Source organism: Vigna umbellata, chromosome 2 (genome assembly GCF_029865625.1).
Source record: "Vigna umbellata cultivar VRB3 chromosome 2, Vumbellata_1.0, whole genome shotgun sequence".
Taxonomy (NCBI): Eukaryota; Viridiplantae; Streptophyta; class Magnoliopsida; order Fabales; family Fabaceae; genus Vigna; species Vigna umbellata.
In genome coordinates this window covers 12242038-12257393 of record NC_142166.1, presented here as the reverse complement: position 1 = coordinate 12257393, position 15356 = coordinate 12242038, and the positions used below count along the sequence as shown (strand labels likewise).

The 15356-nt window shown below is 32.2% G+C and overlaps 1 protein-coding gene across 1 annotated transcript; it reads right to left on the bottom strand.

Annotated features, from left to right (window-relative positions):
- Positions 1-3923: 3923 nt before the first annotated feature.
- On the bottom strand, positions 3924-6352 carry LOC124821862 (eukaryotic translation initiation factor 5A-4). The gene is made up of 5 exons (XM_047293807.2): positions 6119-6352; positions 5538-5660; positions 5373-5429; positions 4636-4710; positions 3924-4232 (listed from the first exon to the last, which is right to left on the bottom strand). Exons 1-5 carry the CDS (start codon positions 6239-6241, stop codon positions 4128-4130), a joined length of 483 nt encoding a protein of 160 aa, XP_047149763.2. The 5' UTR covers positions 6242-6352; the 3' UTR covers positions 3924-4127.
- Positions 6353-15356: the final 9004 nt, after the last annotated feature.

Below are 15356 nucleotides of genomic sequence, written 5' to 3'. Positions count from 1 at the left end.
CAGCTGCACCTGTAGGAAATTATTGATGATCGCCTTCAACCACCTCATGCACATCTTGGTATCTGAATAGGACCCGCATCTGTGTACTCCATCTACTCTAATTTTTCTCCGTGAGAATTGGTAGATTAGCAGACGACATATCACTACCGGCCATTCTTTACACCCTCGATCTTTCACCAAGAAACACAGTCTTGATCTTCTTCATGCTTCAACCACCCATTTGCCAAGCCTTGATGGTTTCTGAAGCTCCCAAGTCTCGAACCTGAGCTTTGGATACCATTGTTGGAACGATCGTTTTATACTAGTGCGTCGAACCAAACGGTTTGTGAATGCCTGCACCGAACGCCTGAGAATGTCTGCACCGGACACCAGAGAAGCAGAGCGCTACAACACCGAACATTAATGTATGTCTACACCGGACACCAAAGAAGTAGAGCGCTACAACACAGAACGGTCAAGTACCATTGCATCGAACGGTCAATGAAGTGACCAGAGAAAGAAAAGAACGAAAACAAAGATGCGCTGGAAAAACTGTATATTATTCACACTACTTACTTATGCTCTAACTTTTACACTGAAAATATGTGCAGGTGTTCAATTTTTATAAAAGAAAAAAATACAACTGCCAAAGACAGTTAAACAACAACTGTCTAGGCTTTCTATCTAACAGACTTGGCTTATACTCTAAAATGGATATGGTCAATGCCTTAATAAAGATGAGGCAATTTGGGTGCACGTGTCAAATTCACTTGGCTTTGAGAGTTCTATGAAGAGTTGTGTGTTCATTATTGTAAACGCTAACAAGAACACAAACAAGATAAGTTTCTTAAGCCATGGATGATTGTTGTCCTTTGAGGCTTATTCATTATGTGTTGTGTAAGTCTCCTAGAATATAAAAGAAAAATCTGAGGTGTTATTGAGAAACTAAAAACTAACAAGAAATATGTTAAAGATCAAATGACCAAAGATAAGAAAAGTAGAGAAAGAGATGATATGAGTGAAAATGTGTTTTGGAAAAGGGTATGAACACGTACTTGTAGATGGTGAATGGGTAAAAAACCCCAACATTCTACGAAGCAGGAATGACCCGTGTAGCACCCCAAATTCCATGACTTGCAAAGGAGGAACCATACCCGTTTGAAGAAGAAAATGTTTATCATGGAGAGAAACATGGTAATGTGGGGGCAACTTTCATGGAGGAATCATATCAACAATTCATCGAAAAAGTAGGAGAAGATCAAATTCGATCATACACTAATCTTTCACATAAAAAATCTCATAATAAGAGGAGCATGTTTGCATTATGTTCCAATAAATGTAGAACACTCCCTTTCGCAATACTTTATTTTTTTCTAAAACAATTTCCCACATATTGCAAAAGGTAAGAAAAATAAAGAATGAGAGAAGAAAATTTTGGGTCTCATATAAGATGTAGTGCATCAGATTAGTATATTAGGCAGTATGAACTAGATTGAGGAGAAACTTGACACACAAAGTAATTAGTATAACAAACTATATGAACCAAAAACACTTAATGTGTGTTAGTAGTTTATCAATCACAATATTCTCCCACAATTCTTTCTATGTTATTGTTGTGTTGCACTTACTAGGGCATGTGGGTGCCTGATATTCATGAGGGCTTTAGAGATCTTGCCAAGATCTCATACAAGAAGCTCCACTCAACACTTATATAGGTGATTTCATCAATTATATGTTTCAAATCATACACTACTCGTAGGGGATATAAAAATCATTAGACTAAAATTCTCACACCATATAGTATTTTAACTATAAATTTTAACCTCTAAATGAGATAGTATCTAGAACTTGGACACATAATAACATGATTTAACATAATTGACTTAAAATAAATTTTAGTGCTAAAAGAACTAAAAAGTGACTTATTTTTTTCCACATGAACCTTATTCATGGGATCCCCAATCATATAGGTTAAGTTTTCAGCAACCATGGGATCCCAATCTCATTCCCCTCAATGTTTCTAGAATCATGTTTCCCCCGAGAGGTTTCGTTAAAGGATCTACTAGATTCCATTCTGATTTAATATAGTCCACGAAAATTGTTCCACTTTTTAACTACTGCTTTGTCAAATTGTGTCTAAATTGTATGTCTGTTATTTTCTAAGTTTTGTTTTTAGTTATAGCTATTGTCAATTGACAATCATAGTGTATTGAAACAAATGGAGTTGGTTCATTCCTGACCACTTAACTTCACTATTAGTTATTTCAAGAGCAATAAACTCTAATTTCTTATTGGATCTTGGAATAATTGTTTGTCCGAATGATTTCCATCTAATCGCACCACATGCAAGTGTACCTATAAACACTAGTTAATCCAATTAACATCATTATATGCTTTTAGTACAACAAAAAATTCAGTGTATTTAATGACATATTTATAAGTTGTTTGGATATCTCATTAACCTTTAAAGAAAAAACATATTCAAAGAACTCAACATTTTTTTTTCTAGTATAGTATTATGCTCACATCACTTTAAAGAACAAGAAACTTATGGACAACATTATGTTCCATGTAACCTAAGAATATACAATAAAAATTTTAGAACTTTTTTTTCTTACTTTTTCTTAAGTTTGAGTATCATTATTCCAATTAAAACGTCCCACACTCTTAGTTACTTAAGATTGGATTGATAATCTCTTTACAACTAACAAAAAGTTTTACCAATTTTCTTGTATAGTATCTCATTACCATGATCTAAGAAGCTTCTTCCAAAAAATGATCAAGAACACTGTATGCTTTAATTTCATTATGTTATAATATTATTTCAAACATTTCAATAATTACACAAGTCATTCACACTATTATGGAGTTTCCTATACAAGTTTGATTGAACAAAGTTAATCTTGCAAATTAAAAATCAACATCATTCATCTAATGGGCATAAAAGACATATTTAGTAACTGTGAGTAATAAAATCGTAGGAACATACCTATTATTTATAATTTCTACTTTCTACATGCATGACTTTATCATCTACACCTTAAATTATTGTTTTCTAATATGAAATGACTCACATCATTAACATATTATGTGAATAATGGTTATAGTGAACAACAACTTTAAAGTGTTTGACATACTCCACGAATGTTGGATAAAGGAAAACTTAATTATTCATTTTCTTTCTTGATGAATCAAAACTAACACCTCTCTTTTCTATCTCCATTTATTAATAATGCATCATAGTTAATTATATGGTCAGAAAAGAAAATGTTAAGATCACTAATAGATTATGTAATATAGGCAATATTTTCAATCTTACACCACATCAAACATACATACATGTAAAATAGAAAGAAAAACACTAAACATGTTTATATAGTTAAAAGGGGTAAATTTATTTTTGATCTTTAAGAAAACAAAATAATTTTATCTTTCTATTGTTTATTTTTTTGACCAACATATCTTTTTCTCCTCTAGTTCTTTCCCGTCAACCAAACACTATAAAGTATCATAATATCATGTCCTTGTGGTACACGTGATTTTTTCCCTCCGATTATATTTGAAGTTATAGCGGTAATATAATTAAACAAAATTGGCAAGATACGAAAACAGTCTTCCCTCAATGAGCATTGCTCCTGGGCAACTCTTTCCACACCAGTTCCATAGTTTTTTAGCTTTTCGTAAAACTTCAAAACGACTACTACAACTGCTTATACTTCAAAAGGAACTTCAAACAAAGTTGAATGTGATTTTAGGATGAGAGAATTGCATACATACTTTATAACGAATATTTGTTACACAATCTTGAAATATTTTTCGCAAGCCAAATTGGTAAATTCATCAAAGCCTGTTGCTATGAATATTTGCAGTTGCACAAAATCTTAAAATCTTTTGAATTTTGTTGTAACGATCCCACGCACATCGGAGTTAAAATGCAAAATAAGTGAAAACAAAGATAACTTTTAATATTAAACTCCTAATTTATCTCAAAAATCTCAAGACAGCACGGGAACAGCAAAATGTTATGTCACATCATTACGGTTGGCAAAACTAGTCTGATTAGAGTCCATAAACTCGGATTTAACAAAGATCGTACAGAAATATATAACTTTGCTTAAATGAAAACAACAAACTATGGGCAACGGAGGCTAGTTCTTTGGCCCAATATCCTTCAGGGCATTGATCTGCTCCTCACCCATTGCAGACATAACTGAAACTACAAGGTCCTTACCCTCAGCAAATCCTTCCTTTATCTGCAGTGCCAATAAACGATACATCATTAAACACAATTAAGAGTAAAAACAATTAGGTGAATAGAATAATATTGGAATTACAAGAGAATTTAGTATAATACTATCTGAACAAACTTCTTCACAAAAACATGTAGAAAAGGAATTAAAAATGAAAAATGAATCAACCTTCCATATACTACAAGAAATGTATGCACCTTTGATTATGGAAAACCTAGATAAGAAAGCTTCTATAGAAGTTGTACATGTTGATTTCAATTTATAAGAGAAGCTTAATTCACTTTACCCTCTTATTTTCTTCTCTTACAGTTCTGATGGACACATTCACCTAATCCGGATAAATGTACTCAAGGTATAACATTCCAGACTACAAATACAACAAACAAAACAGTAGGACTCTACAGACCTGAGTAAGCAGACTATCATCGGTAGGAAGCCTGAGGTCGTCCTTGGTGTTCCCATTTTCAGTAAGCAAGCTAACCTAAACACCATTCAAATATAAATTCAGGAAACAGTGGCAAGATTAGAGCATTTTAGTTGGATATATGAATATTTTGTTTTCATTGTCAATGTTTACATGTGATTACATCCATGGGCCTGTATTACCATATATTGTACAAGATTCAGGGAAAACAACATTTTGGTCAGTTTATCATTTCTAAAATACATCTTCAAAGAATTTAATTAATGAAGACACTGACAGTGACTATCATCCGATCATAGGTTGCTAAATAATTGAAAATTATTGACTTTAATAGTAAGTATTACTTTAAAAGTTATGTCAAGGAAGATTTCTTATTGGTTGACAGTGCAAGAGTCTTTACACTAATAGTGTTCGAAATTAGAATCATTTTTAAATACAAGAAACATAGGCAACCTCATCTAACTAGTTGACAATATAACAGTCTTTTCCAGTTATTGAGGCAAAGTTAAACTCGTCTTCAAAAACTAGAACTGACTTCACTAAATAGAATAAGACTTTGTTGTTGATGTTGTTTAAATACATTAAAGAAACATTATAAATTAAAAACAAGGTGACGTTTTTACAATTATCTGAAAAAACAGGAGATGAAACACTACACAAACCCAAACTTCTTAGACAGTGATGAATTGAAGGAAGTGTAAACAGAAACATAAACTCACAAATCCATCCTCAGAAATATCAATCAACTGGTAATCAGTACGATTCACATGGGGAACCTGGAATAATAAAACAAACACACAAATTTTCAGAAGAGAAAAAGTTTCAATAAAGTGCTCTCAAAGAAAGAAAAAACATAACTGAAAAACACATGAACAGGAATATACATCACAGTTGTGGGAAGAGGGCACAATATCTTCAAGCTTCTTGGCAGTGAAAATATCAATCCCAACAAAGTGACACTTAGCATGACCGTGCTTACCCGTCTTGGAAGTAGAAACTTCAACAACCTGTCACAGAGAAACCCATTGCATCAATCACAATCAATAAACACCTAAAATAAATATACAAATAAAAATATCATTCTACATAAATTAATGTCCAAGAGAGACCAGATACCACAACGGTACTTAAATCAGAGCACACGGTCAAAAGTGTACAAAAACCAAATAATTTCCTATAAAAACCTAATTTTGTTTTCCGAAAAACCCCCAAATGAGCCGTAAGAGTTCACAAACCCTAATCCAATAGTCAACAATCAACTGCACAAACAACGCCCTAATCCAATAGTCAACAATCAACTGCACAAACAACGCGACAAATATGAACACCAGATCTCGAAAGCCAAATCGAGAAACCAAAACCACAATCATAAGCAAGCAATAATTACATAAAACAAAATTAACGGAGAGAAAGAACGAAACAACGACACAAGAACCCTAAAAATGACATGAAAAGCTAGTACTACCTTGCATGGACGACCCTTGATGACGATGTAGCCGTTTTTGCGAATGGTGCCGGCTTGCTGGGGATAGGTCTTGGAGGCTCCAGCATCACCCTTGGATTCAAAGTGGTGTTCTTCGTCCGACATGGCTTGACTCGTTCACTGACTCAGCGATTCAAGTGGACGAACTCAGGGTGTGAGGGTGACTGGGAGGCGGAGAAGACCAAGTTTAGAGGAAGGATATAGGTTTATATCATTCCTTTTCTGTTATTTTCAGTTTTCAGTAAATTTCGAACTGTTCTTTTATTTTAATAAATATAAAAAATATATACAACATAAAACCAGAATAACGCTGGCTTAAATCTAGACGGTTTTTTTTTTTTCGTATAATTTTGTTAATGTAAAATTTAATTTTAATGGTAGTTTTCATCTTTTAAAATTGAACAATTTTTATATTTTGACAATGTTTATGTATTTTCCTAAATATATTATTTTAATCATTATAAATTTCATTTTAAAAGTTTTTTATAATTGAGGTTTTCTTATTTAGATTTATGGGTGTATTGGTTAGATAGGTTTAAGGTATGTGTATTTACAAGACACTAACATTTTTATAAATTTTGTTATTATTTTTCATTATAGATCCTCGTTCTTTCAAAATTTATAAATCAGTTCTCAATAACTAAAAGTATTTGGTTTTTTCTTTTTATATGACAAACGGTAATTCACGTCACTATTTTGTTTTAGACACATAAAAAATTATTTAATTCAAAAAAATATTTTTCTTTTTCACTTCATCTTCTTCTTTCTGAAGCTTGGGTTTCTCCCTCAAATATCAGACCCACAAATTTATCACCCAACATAATCTTTTTCACCCTCCAACCACGTAAATCAACACACCCACATCACCATTCCAAATCCTCTTACCCCAATTTAAAAAGAAAATTGAAAACAAAGATTTGAGGTTCCTTAAATTTGTACTCACATCTAAGTGACCTTCTCTACATCCATTGTCCAACATTTTCTGCACAATTAAAAAAAATAAAGAGACCAAAAAACGGAGAGGCACAATGGTCATTTTTGGATCCTGTTGAAATGGTAGTAGCAAGAGTGGTGTTGACATCATCCACTGCCATGCACATAGCAACGACGGTAATGTGGTGACGCCAAACACTTCCCATGGCATGACAACGACAAATGGCAATAGGCAACAGCGGGGTTGGCTCTGTAGGGATCATAGAAGGTGGTGTTGTTAAAGAAAGTGGAGAGTTGGGATGAGTGTGCCAGCGAAGAAGAATGAAATGAAAAATAAAAAATATTTTTAAAATTAAATAATTTTTCACGTGTCACAAACGAAGTATTAAGGTGAATTACTATTTCCCACATCAAAGAAAACACTAATGTTGTTAACCATTAAGAACTATTCTATAAATTTTAAAAGAATGATGACCTAATTTAGTGCTGCCAACATGGATTGTAACCCGCAAGCCATCTCAGCTCACCACGGGTTTGAGTCGGGTTAGGTTTGAAAAAATGTAATTTTTTATGCAGGTTAGTTTTCAACCCGGCTCACTTAGAATCCAGCTCACCGGGTTGAACCCGTGGTGGCCTGGGTTAGCTCACCAACCCACATAATTTAATTTAATTATTTATTATTTTGTATTTTAATATTATTAGTAAGCATTTTTTTATTATATTGTAGATTATGATAAAGACGATGTTTCAAGAGAGAAAAATATTATAGTTTTATATATTCAAGATTCTAATATTAAAATGGACAAGTGATACAAAAATTATCAATATTAAAAACTTATTTGTTCGCCTTTTGTACATGTTTTTTTAATACGCTTGGATTGTATGATACTTTTATTTATTTATTTTGAATTGTCTTTGAAGTTTAACATTATTTTAGTATGAAATTTATTTATATTTGAATTAAAAAAATTGTAATTTTTTTATTTTAAAAATCCTTATAATTAAATGAGTCAGTGAGTCAACCCGTTTAACCCACCAATCCGTGGTGGTCAGGCCGAGTTCGAATTTTTTCAACTCACTAAATGACCAACCCGTGGTAGGCCGGACCGGGTCAAGCCGGGGGTTACCCGTTTTGACAGCTCTTACCTAATTAGACTAAACTTTGAAAAAAAGACTAAAACCAAATAGATTAATAGTTTAGGGATCAAAAATATAAAAAATAGATTCAAACTAACAATAGTTTGGATAAATAGTCACCTCAACATGTCAAATATTCACATTTAAAGCATTTAATACATGTACGATAAAGTATTGCTGTTTACATACTTTGTTTCTTGGTATTTGTGCATATTAGTAAAGCATAAAGATATAATTAGAATCATTGCACCCAAGAAAAAGACGTTGCGAGAGAAGAAGAACATTCTAGGAATGTTTCCTTTGAAGCCCTATGCTTTATTACATCATACAAGCTTAGTTTCACTTAAGGCTATGACGAAAAGCTCTAACCCTACCAAGTAGACTAAAGTTTGATAATTTTCCCCTAATTTAAATTTCCTTATCATATAATTAAAACAATGTAAGAGTAAGGAAAAGAGAAAATTGCACAGATATTTTTATACTAGTTCAGATCACAAGGATCCTACGTCCAGTTGTTAATCCCAAACGAAGATTAACGTTCCACTATCACAAAACCAATAAACTATTACAATCATACAAAAAGACAAGTTTAACATTTTAGAAAACACCTCTCTTGTTACCACAAGAGATGAAACTCACTTCCTTTGAATGCCACAAGGGATGAACACCACATCCGAATGTTTCACGAAGGATGAACGCTTCCTTTGAATCTTCACAAAGGATGACAAACTTCACTCAGCAACAACAACAATACTTAATCACACTTTTAGTGAAAGTTATCACTCTATGCCAATACTAAGTTCTCAAAGTCAAAGCATAAGGGTTACACAAAACCTAGATCACACTTCACTTTTCAAGCTCAATTGTGTGTTTTAGAATGAGAGTCTAAAACATCTTTATAAATAGGTTTAAACCCTTTAGTTGTCCCTATTTATGTGTGGTTTTTCCATTTTGAACCTCTTCTTATTAGAATCCTCAATTGAGTCCTTAAAAGTGCTAATTTGAATCAATTGAGCCCCTGTCGTTAAATTTAGTTAACGGGGTTAATTTTTGTACAGGTAGGAGGTTGATGTGTCAATTTTTTGAAACGTGGCATGTTGATGTGAGAGTAATGTGCTTGTGAACATCTCTGATTTTTTTTTTCCAATTTTTCATACAGTCACTAGAGTTCATTGTCCCCTCCACCACCAACGCAAACCCTCACGCCATCGCAAGAAGAAGCCATCGCGAGACGAAGCTCCTCGCTTCATCTCCTTTATCGCGAAACACTTCCTTACAATCTGCAAAACCTGAAACACAGAAAGCCCCAAATCTCTTCACACCAGAAACCCTAAATTGCGACTTCGCTCATCTTCCAACTACCGTGACGGAGCAACTCCTCCTTTATCGCGAGCCATCATCTTCGTTGACCTGTAAATCGCGAGCAGCCACCTCGAGCTTCTCACACTACCAGAGCAACACATCCCCTTGGTTTCCATTGACAAATATGATTAATTAATGTTGTTTTTTTAAGAATAAAATCAGAGATTCTCTCGGCCCCTGTTTTTATTCTCTTTCTCGTGAATTATTTCATGGTTTTTTTTTGTTAAAAATATCTCCTCGAAAGGTTGCTGAAAAAGTATTATTTTAAAAAAATATTATTCCTCCCTCTTCCTCCGTTTTGGGTTGTATTCGTGCCATAACTAAAGAGAAAGAACATAAGAGAGAAATCTAATCCTAGCATAGAAAAAGAGGCATCCAATGCAGCAAATTCAGACAGTGTATTGCATTACAAGCTCATCCACTTTCATGATGATTTTCCCTGTTTATTGCATTACAATGAAATCCTCGGAAAAGGAGCTTCAAAGACAGTGTATGCTTACAAGCTCATCCTATTTCATTTACCATCATTTTTTTTCTCAAAGTTGGAGTTTTTTCCCCTTCAAGTTTATTGTATCTCAGGCCTAGTTCTGGTTTCCTTAGTTTCCTTAAAAACTGAACTTCTTTACGCTTTTCGTCGAGTTTGTGGAGAAGGGCATATGATAAATCTACTTTTTCTTTGTTTGTCGTTTTGCTTCTTAATTGATGTAGATATAGGGCATTTGATGAGTATCAAGGGATTGAAGTTGCTTGGAACCAGGTCAAGCTGTATGATTTTCTGCAAAGTCCTTAAGATCTTGAGAGGCTTTATTGTGAAATTCATCTCCTGAAAACATTGAAGCACAGGAACATTATGAAAGGAAGATTATTGGATTGGTAGATTTAGAAGGGGAGCGTACTTATTTATAGAGAGTTCTGAGAATAGAGAAGAATATTAGGATTAGGGATGACGAGAAGATGTAAAAAGGAGAAAAAGATAGTCAAATGCCACGTTTCAACTCTAAACATGCCACGTTTCAACTCTAAACATGTCACGTTTAAAGAAATTAACACGTCATCCTCCCCACATGTGTAAAAACTTAACTCCGTTAACTAAATTTAACGTTAGGGGCTCAATCGATTCAAATTAGCACTTATAAAGACTCAATTGGGGATTCTCATAAGAAAAAAATTGAGAAAACCCCACATAAATAAGGACAACTAAATGGTTTAAACCTTATAAATACCTCCCTCAAGGATACTTTCAAAAATTTCGTTGTCAGCTTATTCTCACGTGATAATCAATTATCTAATTAAGGTAATCGATTATGCATTTAATGAATGCACAACGGTAAAAAACATGTTCAAAAACTTCAACAGCTAATCATGATAATTAATTATGATAAGCCATAATCGATTATGGATAATCGACTATCATAGTTTGCTAATTGATTATTCCATAACCAAAATTTGAGTTTTTAGCAACCTTTGAAAAATCTCTTTGTGATAATCAATTATATTAAGTAGCTAATTGATTATTGTAGAACTTTTTGACTCCAAAACAAACTTTAAAACATAACTTAAATGGAATCAAACAATATATAAGGCCTTGTACATGAAACTACTAATTACAAAAGCTTTAATACATAATACAAATCTTCATAAAGGTCTTGGAGCACTTAACTTAATTTTGGTATCATCAAAACTTTTCCACTTCGTCCTTCTGCTAACAATATCCTCCAAAAAAATTGTGGAGGTTTGTTTAACTAAGTTAAACCTTGTGACATATCTCTTATAATTCGCACTGCTTCAATTAATTCACTGTTCATTTTATTGTTAAATATCAATATGAGATTTACGAGCTATGCCATATTATCTTATACAAATAAAAGTTTTTGTTTTTTTTTCTTTTTAAAGAAATCATTAGGTATAAATTATATATACATAGTCCAATCAATATAAAGAATTTATATCACTTTTAACCTTGAAGCGAGTTTATGAGTATTTTTTTTTCTTATAGTATTTTACTTTGTCGTCTCTGTAACACTTAAAATTTTACCATATTATATTTTTCATATATAATATATTAGAGTTATATCTTATATATAATTTTTATTTCAATATATTTAGATAGAAAAATATTAATATAATATTTATAATTATATAATATTATTTATGAATTATGAACAATTATTATAATAATAAGTAATAATAATATCGTTTTTATAAAACATAATAATACAGATAATTATAATGTTTATCAATTATATAATATTATTGATGTTTTTCCATATTTTAGTTTTCGACTAATAATATTCAAATGAAAGAATTTTAAATTAATTATAAATTAATATTAATAGTAAACTTCCATTTTTATTATTTCTAACAATTTGAGATATTATTTATATTAGGGTTAAATATGTTTTTTGTCTCTTAAGTATCACTGACTTTTGGTTTTAGTCCCTACTCAAAACATTGATGGCATTTAGTCTTCGTAATATTAAAACATGTAAAAATAGTCCTTAAAGATGGACGACGTCAACTTTTGGTTGATCTGGCAAACGGGAATGCCACGTCCTCTGCCAGCTTTACTGTTCTCTATCTGCCAGATCAAGTCACTAACACATGACGTCGTTCGAACCCGATTGGAGGTGCTGCCAGAGATACGGGTCGCCATCGCATGGACATTGCCGCCTCAGCCACCACTTGAACAACCACCACGCCGTTGTCCACGGTGTTGCCAGTACTTGCGCCGAAAAAGCCACCGCCCTTCACGGCGGACCACCACCACTTTGCCCCTTCTCCTTCGCACGAGAGGAAGACGCATTCACCCTCTGCAGCGCATCCAAGCCATTCACGCCGCACCCAGTCGCCGCCTCTCGGACCATGAGTCAAGGTCGCACCAGTGATACGACTTGCTGCCGGAGCCGTCGCCACCTGATCCAAGGCGTCGCCGGCGAAACCCATCATCAACAGGATCCGTCTGCGGGTGAGAGAGGAGAACCGTTGCTTCTCTGTGACGAGTCTCCACCACCACGAATGAAACCAGCCACCGTCGACAAAGATGGCTGCCACTGTTCTCGCCGGAATCGCTCCCTCACCGGCGCCACGAGCGTTGCTCTCCTCCCTCTCAATGCGAGGGTTTTTTTCTCAAACGCCAAACGTCCCCAGCAACACTCACTGCTAGTGTCGAAGACGAAAGCACATTCTTTGTTTTTTCTTATCATGCCCTTTATTGGTTAATTCTTCTATCTCATTGTTCACTTGGATTGGAAAGTTGGAGTGTGTTTATGGTTTTCGTTCTATATCTATTGCTTAAAGGGTTAACCCCTTTGTTGGTGGCTTGAGGTGAACAGAGGCAAAGATTAGGTTAGGCATTTCTCTCGCAGGAAGATGGCCATAGGGGTTTTCACGATATAAGCAACATGGCAGATAGAGAACAGTGAAGCTGGCAGAAGCGTAGCATTGTCATTTGCCAGATCAACTAAAAGTTGACGCCGTCCACTTTTAAGGACTATTTTTACATGTTTTAATACTATGAGGACTAAATGCCATCAATGTTTTAAGTAGGGACTAAAACCAAAAATCGGTGATACTTAAGGGACGAAAAATATATTTAACCCTTTATATTATATCTTTTATATATATATATATATATATATATATATATATATTTTCTTTTTTTTTCTTTTTCAATGAGATGATAAAGTTAATTTAGTGATGGATTGGACCAATCACGCTCACAAATTATAACTTTATCATTCTATTAAACAAATTTACTCACCTAATCTTGAAATATTTTCTTAGACGATAGATAAAAATTAATCAATAAGAATTGTAAAAATATAGAGATAATAATAACAATAATGGGGTAATTTCATTCTGCTATTGTTTGTATCACATTTGGTTTGTGAAAAGGAGACTGGGTTGGCTCATCTTACATAAAAAATGCCAGTTAGTTTTTCTAACTTGTAGTTGACTTATATAAATTTTTTAATAATTTTATTTTTAATTAATTAAATTAATAAAAACAATAATTTATATAGGTTCATTTATTAAAATAAATAATATTCCTAATTTTATAGTTTATAATTTATAAGTACACGACCTATTGAAAATAATATAAATGACTTTGAAGGTGACTGAAATAAAGATAAAATATAAATAAGAAAAGGTTTAATGTCTCAATAGGTCCCTATTTTTGTTCAGAATTTGAAATAGGTCCCTTTATTTTTTGGCGTTTCAATTGGGTCCTTATTTTTGTTAATTTAATGCAAATAAATTCTTTCCGTCAATTTCATCAGCGTTAATGAATGTGTGACGTGGCCTTACACGTGTCAATACTGTCTTCAGGCCACGTCATTTATAAAAGTTACCTTAAATACATAAGCTGTAAAATGATTGGTGACATTTAGCCCCTTTAATGCCTAACAAAAAATGATTAAAAGCATGAGAATCTAAAAAATCACATTGATGATGAGATATATCCAGATAAAATTATGTTTTGGTATTTAAACTTTTTGTGATTTTTATGGGTGCGTTTGATTTTGAGCTTCAAAGGGAAATATTTTGACTAACTCATGGGAAGCAACAATTATACCTTACTATAATTCTTCTTCTTTGGGTGAGTGGTGCAAAAGGTATTCTATAATTAAGGAGGCTTAATATAATTATGGCACATCTCACACAGACCCCACATGTTAAAAGGATTAAAACGACCCTAAATAACTTTATCATAATGAAACTTCAGTCAAAAGCTTCCACACTTAAATTTTATTTTTAATACAACAAAAAATTATAATATTAGTACAAAAAAATTAATTTCTTTAATTTTGTTTGAATTTATTTATAATTAAACATGTAATTGGGCTTTAATATATCTATTAAAAAAATAATATTAATATAAAATTAATATTTAAAAAATATTTGTCAGTTATTTTATAAATTTAATATCTTTAATAGTTAGTTAATTATATATTAACTTTAATTTTTTTAATATATATAACAATTATTAAGATCAACATATATTAAATTATTTTAATTATTAACGAAGTTTAAACAAATTAATAAAATTAAAATTTTATAATAAAGCTATTATATTATTTTTTTTCTAATTGCATTAAAAATAAAATATCTCAATTAACAAAATTAAAATTGTATACCATGTCTACTGTACTATATATAATTAATATGTTGAAAATCTCATTTATATAAATAAATATAATTTAGTTAGATTAAATAAGATCGTAACCATATAAATTAATAGTCATAAACTTTTATAATTTTTTTTAAAAGAAGGAGTTTCTAACATTTTTTTTAGTGTTACCATCACACTATTTAAGCTTGACCTATAAATACAACAAAACTCTTGTAAGGATCAAATTGCAATTCATGAACATCATTGAATAAGGATTCATCTAAAACATAGAAAATCACATTCATCCCAAAATTTTTTGTATCCATTAAAGATTGGAATGATTTTTTAAAAGGGTAAACTACACTCACCTAGAGATAAACTAGCACAGCAGATTATAGAACTCATTGCAAGGATTATTTCTATTACTTTAATCTTTGAAAAAGGATGATGAAAAATATTGGATTCTAGAGTAATAAGAGAAGAAATAAAAGAAACTCTTGAAGAACAATTATATCAATTTGCTAAGTTAAGGGGGTAATCATATTGTCTGATTTTAAGATTTGACTTGAGTCAGATATGTACTTTCTATGTTGAGAGATGTGAAACACATTATATCAATTTGCTAGTTAATGGGGTAGGGCAATTTCACATGTCATAGGACCAATTCTTCTTAAA